This window comes from Urocitellus parryii, chromosome 5 (genome assembly GCF_045843805.1).
Source record: "Urocitellus parryii isolate mUroPar1 chromosome 5, mUroPar1.hap1, whole genome shotgun sequence".
NCBI classification, from domain to species: Eukaryota; Metazoa; Chordata; class Mammalia; order Rodentia; family Sciuridae; genus Urocitellus; species Urocitellus parryii.
This window is the reverse complement of record NC_135535.1, coordinates 24,992,921-25,005,872: the sequence shown is the minus strand read 5'-3', so window position 1 is coordinate 25,005,872 and position 12,952 is coordinate 24,992,921. Positions and strand designations below refer to the sequence as shown.

Sequence of the window (12,952 nt, the reverse complement as noted above, 5' to 3'; positions counted from 1 at the left end):
TCTGGAAGTTTACAAGGGTTAGAATAGGATTTTACCAGGAAGCAAAGGACCACATCAATATAGACTGTCACAGGGAAGAGGGATCATGAGAGACAAGGATCCTGGCATAGGAAACAAGAACTATGAGAAAAATTATTTAAAAGGCTCAAGGGTTGGGGTATCTAGTCTGCTTCCAAGAGGTGTAGGTTAGAAAGGAGAGAAATCTAAGATCTAATGTGCTTCCATGTGGCATTTCTGGAAGCACATTAGATCTTAGGAACGTACAAGCATCATTTTTTGAGCTGGCTTATTCAGCTTCATAGATCAATCTATGTTTTATACTTTACATTCGCCTCTTGCCTTCTGCAGTCTTTTGCAAAGTATTTTTTGAATACTCTGGTCTTGTCACCTTTGGAACTGGATATAAAGGATAAAGTCTGCCTTTTGTCTGCTTTTGGGAAGTACTTGTTTTCTATCCAAGGCAGCAGCACTCCCTAGGGACATGTGGGCATGTGTAAAGACAACTTGTGGTCATCACAATGACCAAGAAGGTCACTGGCCTTTAGTGGGTAGAAGACAGGGATTCTAAACACCCTGCAGTACTCAGAAATCCACAGAAATTATCCTGTATAATATGACAGTGACATCATCAACTGAGAAAAAATGAACACATAATGAATAGTCATGCCCTTCTGAGGCTTTGTGGAAGTGATGATGTTTATCAATGATAAAAAAAAATAAAAGACCAATTTTTTAAAAGGGGTTGAGATTTTTTGGTTTAATTACCATAACTCATCAAGAGACTCTCTAAAAATAACCCTGAAACTTTCCATAGTCTTTAAACATATTACTATGGTTTGTGTGTGTGTGTGTGTGTGTGTGTGTGTGTGTGTGAGAGAGAGAGAGAGAGAGAGAGAGAGAGATGTTGGGGATCAAACCATGGCCTTGCTCAAGCTAGGACAGAGTTCTAGCTACACTCCCAGCCCTTTCACTGTTATTAAAGATAAGCAGAGGGGCTGGGGTTGTGGCTCAGTGGTAGCCCGCTTGCCTAGCATGTGTGAGGCACTGGGTTCGATCCTCAGCACCACATAAAAAATAAACAAATAAAATAAAAGGTATTGTGTCCATTAAAAAAAAGATAAGCAGCATTTCCTTATATAGCAATCCCAACCACATATCAGAATTTATGCACCTGGCACGATCATCAGAGCACATACTCCATGTTACCTGTGTTCCCTGCTTTCTGGCCTGATGGGGCTCCCAGTGGGTAGAGCAGAGAAGCCTTGGGATGTAAGAAGTGCCTGAATGATAAAACGGCTGTGACCTGGTCACCTGGCCTCCAAGCTCTGTCTTCTCCAGTCCATTCTGCAATTCTGCTTTCCCCACATCATCTCTACAAGAGAGCCTGGTGACTCTTCATCTGGCTTACCTCGCAAAGGTGTATTTTATCTCATCTCCCTCACCCTCAGGCAACCTAATCCGCAGCGGCCCACCACACTCTTCTGGTGGCCTGTAGGTATATAGTGCACCTTACTGTTCTCTGCTTATTCTAATTTATGCCTTTGTGAAAGTGTGTAATTTCCATTAAAAAAGCTTCTTAATCTCTGGCCCTATATTTGTTTCATCCACAAAATGGAGCTAACAACTCACTTTATTTGAAGGCAGAAGCTCTGGGACATGGAACAGATGTCTCTTGAGGTCCCATTTGCCAAGATCTCTTTACTATTTTTGTTACTTTCTTTTTTTCCTGGTGCTAAGGATTGAACCCAGAGCCTACAGCCTGCCAAGTATGTGCTACCACTGAGCTAACCCCCAACCTCTGCCAACAATCGTTATCTTCACAGTACAGACTTTGTTCAGCAATGCTCACTCTTCTTTTTGCCCACCCTTTAGCTCCTTTCCAGATCTCTTCTTTCTAAGCAAATCTTCCTGCCTCTCCAACTATCACCTTTCTCCTTCTCTCAAATCATTCTGTACTTCGAAGGCATCTTCACCCTCAACTATCTGCTGGGCTGGGACACAGCTCAGTGGTAGTGTTGCCCAGTATGCAGGAAGCCTAGGTTCAATCCTCAGCACTGGGAGGAAAAAAATAAAAGGAGGAGGAGTGGAAAAAAGCCATTTGCTTTCATTTCTTTTCTTTGAATACTAGGGATTGAACCTAGCAGCACTCTACCACGGAGTTACATTCCCACACCTTTAAAAATTTTGAGACAGGGTCTCATTAACTAGCCCACACAGGCCTCCAACTTGCCATCCTCCTGTCTCAGTTTACCAAGTAGCTGGGATTATAGGCATGCACCATTGTGCCCAGCCCATCTGCTTTATTCTTTATTTCATGGGGATTATAGATTTCTTCATCAATTAGATTATATGTTCACAGAATAGAAGAAGCAGGTCATACTGCTTTTCCTTTAAAAAGAAATGGAACTTTATAAAATATATCATCATTAAAGAATCCCAAAATAACATGGTATTTTAGACTATTCTTGATTCATGTAGCTTAGGCACTTTATGGACTCATAACCTTCAAGCTTAAAAGAACCCTGCAGATCTTCTCATTCAATTGCTGTGTTTGAAAGATGAAGAAGTGGACATCTACAGAACTTGAATAGGGGCACAGAGTGACTGAGCACATTCAGGAGTGTCCTGACCCCAGGCCATGCCAGGGCCACTCTCTCAGGAACCTGGCTCTTGTGTAGGGCTGCCCATGATCTCTAGAGACCCCTACAGTCTCTCTGTTACTAGCCACATTTTACTACTTTACTTGGTTCTATTTTAATCTGTCCAAAAGAGTTTTTTTTAAAAGCTTCAAGCCTTCTTATGAACTGAACAATTTTGTACAAGGGTTTTGCTATCAGTATATTTTTACTAAATATATTTTTTTCTAAATAAAACATGATACAGAAATGTTTGCAACATGGGATGGCAAAAGTTATTTACCTTGAGTGTCTCTGTAATCTCCAGAATCTTCTAAGAGATTCTTCAAATAATCTAGAAAAAAAATATTATAGCCTTTAGCACAATGAAGTACTGAGCCTCCAAACACTTATCTTCTTATTCAGTATTCCACTTGGTTTTGTTATTCTCCAACTTGTGCTGACTTTCTAAAAACATGGAAAAATAAAGCCTTGAAAATAAAATTGAAATCAGGACTTAGAATCAGAGCTGCACAAACCCTTAGAAGTCACTTCTATCGTTGTGAAGGAATCAGATGATTGAGTGAAAGAACTCACTCAAATCACACGATCTCTTTGTTCCAGAGCCAGGACCAGAATCCAGGTCTCCTGGTGCCTGTTCAGTTGTTCTTTTGCCTCAACATACATCAAACATCTTAACGGCCAAATCTAGTAATATAATATATATACATATACATATGTATGTATATACATACACACATATACATATGTATGTATGTATATGTGTGTATGTAATATTTACGGTACTGGAGACTGAACCTATGAACCCTCTGCCACCGAGCTACATCCAGAGCTCTTTCTATTTTTTATTTTAATAGGAACTTGCTAAGTTGCCCAAAATAGCCTTGAACTTATGCTTCTCCTGCCTCCAGTTTCTGCTGGAATTATAGGCATATAATTTGGCACTGCACCCAGTCAGATCTAGGATAAAATTCTAAGACAATTAATTTAAGCATCCTTCAATGCCCAGGGCACCAAAGGAACTCAATACATGTGTCTGAATCAGTGGTTTTCAAGTGGGGACACATTTACTCACTAGGGGACATCTGCTAATGTCTGGAGACATTTTTAGTTGTCACAATTAGGGCTAAGGGGGTGCTACTGGCAGCTGGTGGCTAGAGGCTATGGATGCTGCTAAACACCCTGTAATACAGCCTGACAACAAAGAATTATCTGGCCTAAATGTCAATATGCCTGAGGCTAAGAAATCCTGGTCTATATGATGATGGGTGTACTTCTGAAAAGACAGACTAAACAGAAGCAAACGGTTGTATGTTACAAATCTTCAACACCAACGAATGTCACAGGAGTTCAAGGGAACACCTCCTTCTCTGCTGAGAAACACAGGATGGCTTCCCTGTATCTATCAAATCAGTGCAAATTCCTTTCCATGAAATTTACCATACCCCACTGCCTGGTCCCTTTCCATTCATCTGACCCTTTGTCCTTAACCACATAATGGGTTGTGCATAATTCCTTCAACACTCCCCAAGTTTCCTTGCTCCATGCTCTTTGTCTCTAGGACTTCTTTCTTCTAAATCCTTTTCTCTGTCACTGTATATAATTCAAGTCATATTCTGTGTGTGTGTGTGTGTGTGTGGGGGTGTATGTGTGTGTGTGTTTGTGTGTGTGGGGGCTGGGGATTGAGTCCAGGGCTTCTGCATGCTAGCATATGGTCTCCCACTGAGCTATACTCCTAGCTTTCAACTCAAATTTTTCGAGGATTATCTCAAATTTTTGTTCTCCTACAAAACTTTCCATTTGAAAGAACCATTTTCTCCCTGTGAATAGGATCTGACATGGCAGTCACTTGTTTTATGCCATCTATCATTTTCTTTTTCACTGGATTCAGAGCTCCTTGAGGACAGGATCCATAACAAATGCTTAATGAGTTAAATTTTTTTTTTTTTTTAAACTGGGAACTGAACCCAGGGCCTTGCATATGCTAAACACGTGTTCTACCTCTGAGCTACACTCCAGTCCCCCAACATTTTATTTAAAGGCAGGATTGTGTCTTAGTTTAGGTAAAAGGCAATAAAGGCAGAAAACAATCTGAATGCCAGTAGGAGTCCACAAAATAAAAGGAGGAAAGGCATGTTCAAAGACTGAATGCATTGCTATCAGGCCCAATCTCTATTTAGCAACACTATGGAACAGATACAGTTTCATCCTGTTGATTCTGAAGTCATGCTCAAAGGCACAAAGGAAAACTTGGATGTCAGTGCCAGCTTTTTGAACGTAATAATGACCCACACACGCCCAACTGCTGAAACTTCCTAAGTCATTGAGAGACTGATCCAAGAGCCTGTGTAAGTCTAGACATGCATATTATCAACACCCAGCACTGGCAGTGAGCTGTGGTGAGACATTGTGTATAACCACACTGAGGTTCCCTGCACCGGGGTCTAGGCTCCATCCTGGGCGGAATCACTTCACTATTTACATCTTAAAGTAATCTCAACTCACAGGTTGAAGAGCATACCTCTGATGGAAGAGCTACTGAAAACCACAGAAATTAACAAAATACATTAATATACATTACACTTAGCTCTACTTAGAAATGAAAAAAATAACCTTATTCTCATTCTGATTCCTTCTGTACATAAGCCATGTTTGGCAAATCCAACTGTTTAATAATCCTGTGGCTGGGAGTGATGTGGTTCAGACAAACTTACCTTTCTTGTTAGAGGTTCTCAGTGCCTGAGATAATGAATCAAAAGTAATTTTCTTTAAGCTTTTAGTCAGTTGAAGTGTACGGAAAGGAAAGCAGGTTTGCTTAAATACCAGATACATGACAAATTTCAATTTTGTCTTCAAGACTGAAGTATATTTGAGCAAACAGAGATTTCTCTACACCAACGGCTCCCTAGAAGATGTCCATATTAGGAAATCCTGACCTCAGAATCACTGTGCTGAGTGAGCCTGATAAGCTCACTTTTGAGCTGCTTTTTGTTTTGCTTATAATTAAGTTCGACCACAGCCTGTCAATCTGAACCAAGTCTATGTACACAAATTGGCTAAGCAGAAAACTTGCCACAAAGGTGTTGCAACATCATGCTATCGTGGAAGTGATGGATTTAAGTCTGCTCTCTTTGCCAATTTTGGAAAACCTCTTAATGTTTTCCAAGATCCAATTTTCCAACTTATCCCTCCATGTATGCTTTTAGGGTTGTGTAGCCATATATCCTTCTGAGAACTTCTACCTTTTCAAGAAGACAGGAATATGATCCCCTCAAACAGTTATGAATCACCCAGTGCCTTAGATGCAGCATGATAAGTGTCTGACTGATCACCCTGAGTCAGACGGGAGGAGCACTGAAACCACGAGCTGCCCCAGTGACTGCTAGAACCAAGGTGGAACCCAGGAGAGGAGACTAGACAGACAGGCTTGCATTGGTCATGGGAATTACTTACCACCTACCACTTAGGACCAAGCTTCCTGGAGAAACTTTCATAATAACAATGGGGAGAACAGTCATTTCAGTTTGCCATGTGAGACTTGTAGTATCTTATGGCTTTCCTGCTCCTGCCCAAACAAACTAAGCGAGCACTGTTCAAAATTTCACTAATGAAAGTGCATCAGATGCCGCTCACTTTTTTTGTTGTTGTTTCTTTAATCAATGAAAAATGAAAACTGGTGCAGTGTATGGGCACCACAAAATGTATCCTCTGGCCACCAGGTGGCACCGTTGATTTATAAGTTAATTAACTCCTGATCAAAGCCTGTCAGTAGCACAAAAGTAACAGAAACACACCAAGTGCAATCTCCAGGGATATATGCAAGTTAGCTTTTTACTCATGCAAGGCCAAGGATGAAAAGAGGAGGGCCTAGCAAATACAACACCTGGTTAAAGGTCTAACTTTTCTCTGTAAGTGTTCCTAGTAAGCCTTAGTACTCCTAGATTACCTCATCAGTCATTAGCCAACTGAAAAGAGAAACTATTCCGAAGCTCTACAGTTAACCTTTACTAAAAATTAGTCATCAGTGGGAAGCTGGGACTTTCTACATTGAACTCCCAGTCGGATTCCTAGACTGTGTGCTGAAAAAGTGTTGGTGGCAGAGCACAGAGGAAATGAGCATATGAGGGGGTAACATTCCAGAGACAAGTGTTTCAAATTTAAGGATATTTCTTGCTTTTGTGTTATTCAGATTTCTTCCTCCCTCCATAAATATTTAGTGAGCTCAGCAACACATACAGAATTACAGGATCCTGAGAAATCCTGGCTTGTAAAACAAAGTACAGACCATTTTAAAAACCCAAACAAACATCTAAGCATCAAGTTACAAGATTGACATCTTCAAGGCAGCTTGGTGAAGTAGTTGAGAGCCTTGAAAGGAAATCAGAAGATGGAAATTCTTACTCCCCTGGTCTAGTCATGTTGAGTCAAGGCTCCGTCCCTTAAAAATGCATTTTTATTCTTTTTTTATTTAATTTTGTGGTGTTGGGGAACAAACCCAGGGCCTAACACATGCTAAGCAAGTGCTCTGACCACCGAGCTGCACCTCCAGCCTCCACAGCATTTTTGGATGTCAATATCCCCATACATAAAAGAATCAGGCTGGCAGGTTGGAAAATTGTCTAATGACTCTCACTCTAAAGCACTGTAAGGCATACTTTGTTTAATTCTGAAATGCATTAGGAGAAATTTGGAGATTCAAAAACAAAAGAGAAAACTTAAACCACGAATAACACCTCTCTAAAATAATGAGTACAATTTTCAACCATTTCCTTTTCTTATAAATGCTCAATTTGACATAGTAATATATAGAACTTTATACTCCACTTTTGCCCATGATGACCTTCCCTCACATCTGTAGTCCAGGCAATAATTATAAATACCATTCTTTTTTGCTCTTGAAAGTTAACAGGTTCAGATGATAAGTGGTAAGTAGTGTTTGTTTGTTGTAGTACTGGTTCTTGAACCCAGGGGCTCTCTACCACTAAGCTATATCCCCAGCCCTTTTTATTTTTTTTTAATTTTGAGACAGGGTCTTGTGAAGTTGGTGAGATTGGCCTTGTGACCTTCCTGCCTTAGCCTCTTAAGACACTGGGATTACAGGTGTGCACTAACACACCTGACCCAAGGTATGCACAAATGCTAAAAAAGTGGGTTTTGCAAGGACAAGAAGGCCGAATCAATTTATCCTTACATCCCCAGCACCTACAACAAGATCTGATACATATTTAATCAACATTTGCTGAATTTACAATGAACTAAATGACACTCTACAGTTACCATTTCTTGCTTCAGATTTTACTAGGCAGGTGAGAGGATATTTGGAAGGTGTCATTTCAAATTAAAAAGTGCTATGGTCCTTGGCTGTAATTTTTCTGTTTCTCAAATACTAGTTCAATTCTGGTTCCTAAATATGTGGCCCAGGCCTGCTTGTACATGTAGTATTGTCTTAAGGGGGGAAAAAAAAGTGCCCCTTTTGGATTCTCAGCCTCTAGGCTAATGGCTTGGAAAGCAAGCAGTACCTTTCTGTGAATAAGAAAAGGCTCCTTCCTTGGGCAGATGCACCCCTCAGCAGGGTACAAAATATGGCCACAGAGCACAGGCTGTACTAGGACCTCACTCAGGTACCCTGGGGCAGAGTACAGCCACACAAGGAAGCTTGTGTCTGTACTAGACTTTGATGACTGTAGTCCCAAAGTTGTACCCCCGGAGGACGCAGGAACCAAAATTGACTCCAGGCTCATCCTAGGTTACTTTTGCAGCAGATCTCACAATGGACAGATGAATTTCCCCAGGCTAGGCATACCCAAAATGCCCTTAGATGATGAGTCAAACCCACAGAAGTCTCTCACCGAAAGTAAACACCCATTATTTTGCCTTGGCTGAGACTATGCTTCTTAGTGGATACATTTTCCAATCAGTAAGGCTGCCAGTTTATCAAGTGAGAATCGTTAAAGAGTACAGAAATGGCCTTGGCATAGTTAACCCACACTTAAAAAAGCTCTTATCCGTATTTGTCCCCACCATCCTATCAACAAAGAGTAAATTTAGGTTTACAGCATATTTTGCTATCCAACAGCCCAGTGAAGAATAAAGAAAATATAAGCACAAAGTAAGTTCAAATTTAACTAAATTTCAGTGTTTTCTCCAGTTGGAACAGTTCCTGATGGGAGCCCATGATTCTGACAAAAACTGTGAGAGAAACTCTAGCAACAAATTCTGCTTGCTAAATCTTTGCCAAGACAAGTCCCAGCAACCGAGGCATTTGGCTACTTCCAGGGAATCTGGGTCAAATCTGTACTCAGAATTGGAATAAGAATGGTTTTGCAGTAAGGTCTATGGGGAGAAGTCAGGGTCTCAGCAATCTTGGATGGGCAGAAACAAGCACATGAATATGTAACTGAAATACAGATTTTTCTTTCCACAGTGAATGGTAGGCAGCCAACCTACATACCTATGACATATCACCATGGAAATCAAGGTATTTTAAATAACACAGTTGCAGCAGAAAACTAAAGATATTATTGATTCTTACCATTACCTTAAAAAAGCATATTAATTATTGGATCTGCCACCAGATCTTATTTCATGAAGTCCTAAAGAAGCACAGGTATTACTATGCCACACTTTTAAGATATTTTAGGGCAACAAATTAGAATAAATAAAAAAAATTTAAAAAAGCTAGCAGGTAATAACTTCACATTTACTTTAGCTTTATTCAAATTCATTGTTTCTTTCATGCATTGTAATGAATCAAATCTATTTAAAGGTCAGTTTGAATATATTTAAAAATTAATTTCCCTTTATTAAGTAAGAAAGCTGCATATTTAGCTTTTAGGTCAAATTAATTAAATGAACAGTATGATGTCATTAATTTTCACTAATAAGAATAAAAAAGAAAATTTCAGTAAAAAAAAAAATATATATATATATATATATTTATTTTAGGGCTGAGGGTATGCTTAGCATGCACAAGGCCCTGGGAGTTCTGTCCCCAGTCTAAATAGACAAACAAATAAATAAATAAATTTAATAACTGTTTTTTCAGCACAATTAGTTTTCCTTTCAATCTTATGTAATTAATCCTATAACTTAAAAAGTTTTTCTGAGAGAGACACAGGCTGTGTTAAGATTTCCAGCTAGATCCAAGCACAAAAAAAGTGAAGAATTCCTGTTCTACGAAGAAAGTGAGATTACATTGAAAAGCTCTAAGGTAACAGAACAGATACAAAAGTGTGTTTACCTCTGATATCCTAAAGTCTTTCCACAGTATTAAAATACTTCACAGATATAAATTATTTAGTAACATCTTTCTCAAAACACATTGTTCAAAACCACAACTCAAAATGACTTGCAGCAGAGCAAGAGCTGAGCTAATTCACAGCAGCAGTTCTGAATGGTATCATCCTCCTATTTCACATGGACAGAACTGCCTTATTTCAGGGCCTTTGGGCTCATCAGAAACTAAATTCCTTGGCTGTAGTCCAGGACAGCCTCACTTTCTATCAAGTTCTGCCCCTAGAGAAAGTGACTTATATTAGCCCTGGATTTTTAAAACAAATACTTACTTAACAGAAGTTTTGTTTTTTAGTGTGTGTGTGTGTGTGTGTGTGTGTTTTAAGAGTAATCCACTAGTTTGAGTGCTTGAATCTGATTATAAGCCTGTTCACAGCTAAGTTTATAGCACCAGAATACTGGAACAGATGTGTTTAATAACCCAGGTTCTACCGACATGGGAAATCCTGGATTCCTAAAACCTAAGGGAATTAATACCATCCTAGACAAAAGGAAAACACTACAGGAAAAAGTAATATGATATATTGTTAAAGCAACTTTATTTAATATAAATATTTTGAACAAGATCAAAGAAACTACCTGATCCACATTGAATCAAAGTTCAAAGGATTGTTTCTCCCCTCTAAATATACAAGTGGAAAAGATTTTTCAGAGGAATTTTTAAATTATATTTTTCATTATATTTTCCCTTCTATGATCCTCACTGATTCAACTTGTTTCAGCACCAATGTAGTAACTTTCCACAAGTGAAAGGCTCTTTATTGAAAAAAAACATTATACAACATATAACACAGGTAGAGGGAAAAAAACTAAAAGAATCTATGATAGTCATCTCTGGATGGCAGAAGATGAAAAGGGATTTTGCTTTTTTATATAACCTGTATATTTGCATAGCATAAAATATTCATTCAAAGCAAAAAAAAAAAGTGACCCTTGCAAAAATAATAAATGACCAGAACATTCTCACTCAAAATGAGCAAATAGTTGTGTGACTGCTATTTGCACTTATTTTGCCTCTGACTTAAATGGCTTTACAATCTAGTTGAGAAGACCTAACACAAATTTGTAGAATAATTAAATCATTGAAAGATGCAGTCACATAACAAATGGGGAGAACAAGGATTTTTAGGATTGAGGGGAAGAAGAGCTCAGTGGGAGCCTAAGCAGTTGGGTGAAGCCTCAGAGAGGAGGCTATAAGCCCCACTGGGGCAGGAGCCACTGCTGAACTGTCTGCCAGTGTCCAGCTCAGGGTGGCTCATATTCATATCTGCTGAGTGAGTGGTGAATGAGAGAATGTGGCCTTGAAGGACATGTTTCAGGAGATTGTGAGAAACCTTCAGCAGTTAGAGCAAAGGAAAAAAAAAAAAAGGTTTGGAATTCTGGGTTATAAACTACTACAGATAAGGACATTTTCAACTTTTATAGTTAACAGAATGAAAGTGTGTCCTAGGCAAAGGCCTTAAGCAATAATATGCTAAGTGACACGGGGTGTGATAAGATGTGGCCAGACCAGTATGGAAGGGATTGCTGCAAGTGCTGTGTTGAGAAAGGCTGATCTGGATCATCACAAGGAAATGGAAAGAACAGGGATCAGAGGAGCAAGGAAACTCGTTGGTAGATCCTACTGGAAAGAAGAGGTGAGAGGGAAGGATTTCAGTCCTTTCCACAATCTCGTGCCTGGGAGACATGAAGAATGCTTTGACTCTTCAGTGTTTCTTCGTGATCCAGCCAGCCAGCAAACATTCATTGGTGCTACTGCATGAGGGTTGTGAACCTCATAAGAAGGAGCAATTTTTCACTTCCCTGAGGCTTTTTTTTTTTAAATATTTTTTTTAGTTGTAGTCGGACACAATATCTTTATTTATTTTTATATGGTGCTGAGGATCAAACCCATTGCCTCACACATGCGAGGCAGGTGCTCTACCACTGAGCTATGGCCCCCAGTCCCTTCCCTGAGGCTTTCAATTGACTGAGTCCCCAACATGTGTCGTGATCTGTGCCAGACATAATGGGGGACAATAAAGACAATTCCTACCCTGCAGACACATGAGGGTAGGAAACAAGCATCAAAAGTAAATTAATGTGGCTCCTAGACAATGTTTGCTTCCCTCCTGATTGCTGCTTCTTGATCTCCATTCTTCACAACCTAAAACAGGAGCTGAACCCCAAACAGACTTAATCTAGCCCAATGCCCTGGCACAGAGTAACCAGTATGAAAGAAAATTTACAAGCTTTTAGGCTTAAATTAAGTAAATCACTCACTTTATTTTTCCTTAAATATTTCATTATATAACTGTACATATTCTCCTAGATCCCATATGTGCCTTAATTAATACTATTTAGGTGAACTTTGCAGGACAAGTCACCTCTCCAGATGTGCTAGATCCTACTTGGAGTTGATTAAAAAAAAAAAAATTCTACCAAGAATTCATTTTATTCATTCATTCAACTTTTGCTGTTTGGAGGACTGAGCTTGTGAATGCATGGCAAATGCCCCCCTACTGATAATTTAGTTGGAAGATTTTTACTACAATAAAGGAAGAGATAGGCTCAGTAGAATACCCTAAAGAACCTAAAATTGTCCAGGAAAAAAAAAACAAAAGGATGGTTATTTGCACAAGAGTGAGGACTGCTGTTAGCAGGGAATTTCCACTTAATCTTTCTCTAAAGAATTCCAAAAGAAATCCTACTTTATCAGTCCTTTATCTATGCATTTCTCAATCTTCCCCTCCAAAGAAAGCAAACTGGGTACAAATCTCTACACTCCAAGGCAGGCACAGGAACCATCCCCCATTCTGCCTAAAATATGTGATAAATTAACATTACTACAAGGAGTTGCCTCAAATAAATTCTCATTCTTCCTTTCTGCTCCTATACATCTTATGCATCTGGAATACCTTTAAATTCCGAAACATAAATCAAAGTACTTATTTTAACAAGGTTATTTTGCAGGACTAAATCAATTGAGTTGTTTATCCATTGGGGACCCATTTAATTAACATACTTAAAGAGATGCAAACTTA

General features: G+C 39.2%; 1 protein-coding gene across 1 annotated transcript in view; it reads right to left on the bottom strand.

Annotated features, from left to right (window-relative positions):
* Fgd6 (FYVE, RhoGEF and PH domain containing 6) overlaps positions 1 to 12,952 on the bottom strand; it is a 112,162-nt gene that overhangs the window by 25,124 nt on the left and 74,086 nt on the right. The window contains exon 9 of the mRNA XM_026397582.2: positions 2,920 to 2,970. Coding sequence (XP_026253367.2) covers positions 2,920 to 2,970 — 51 coding nt within the window. The remainder of the gene's footprint in view (positions 1 to 2,919; positions 2,971 to 12,952) is intronic.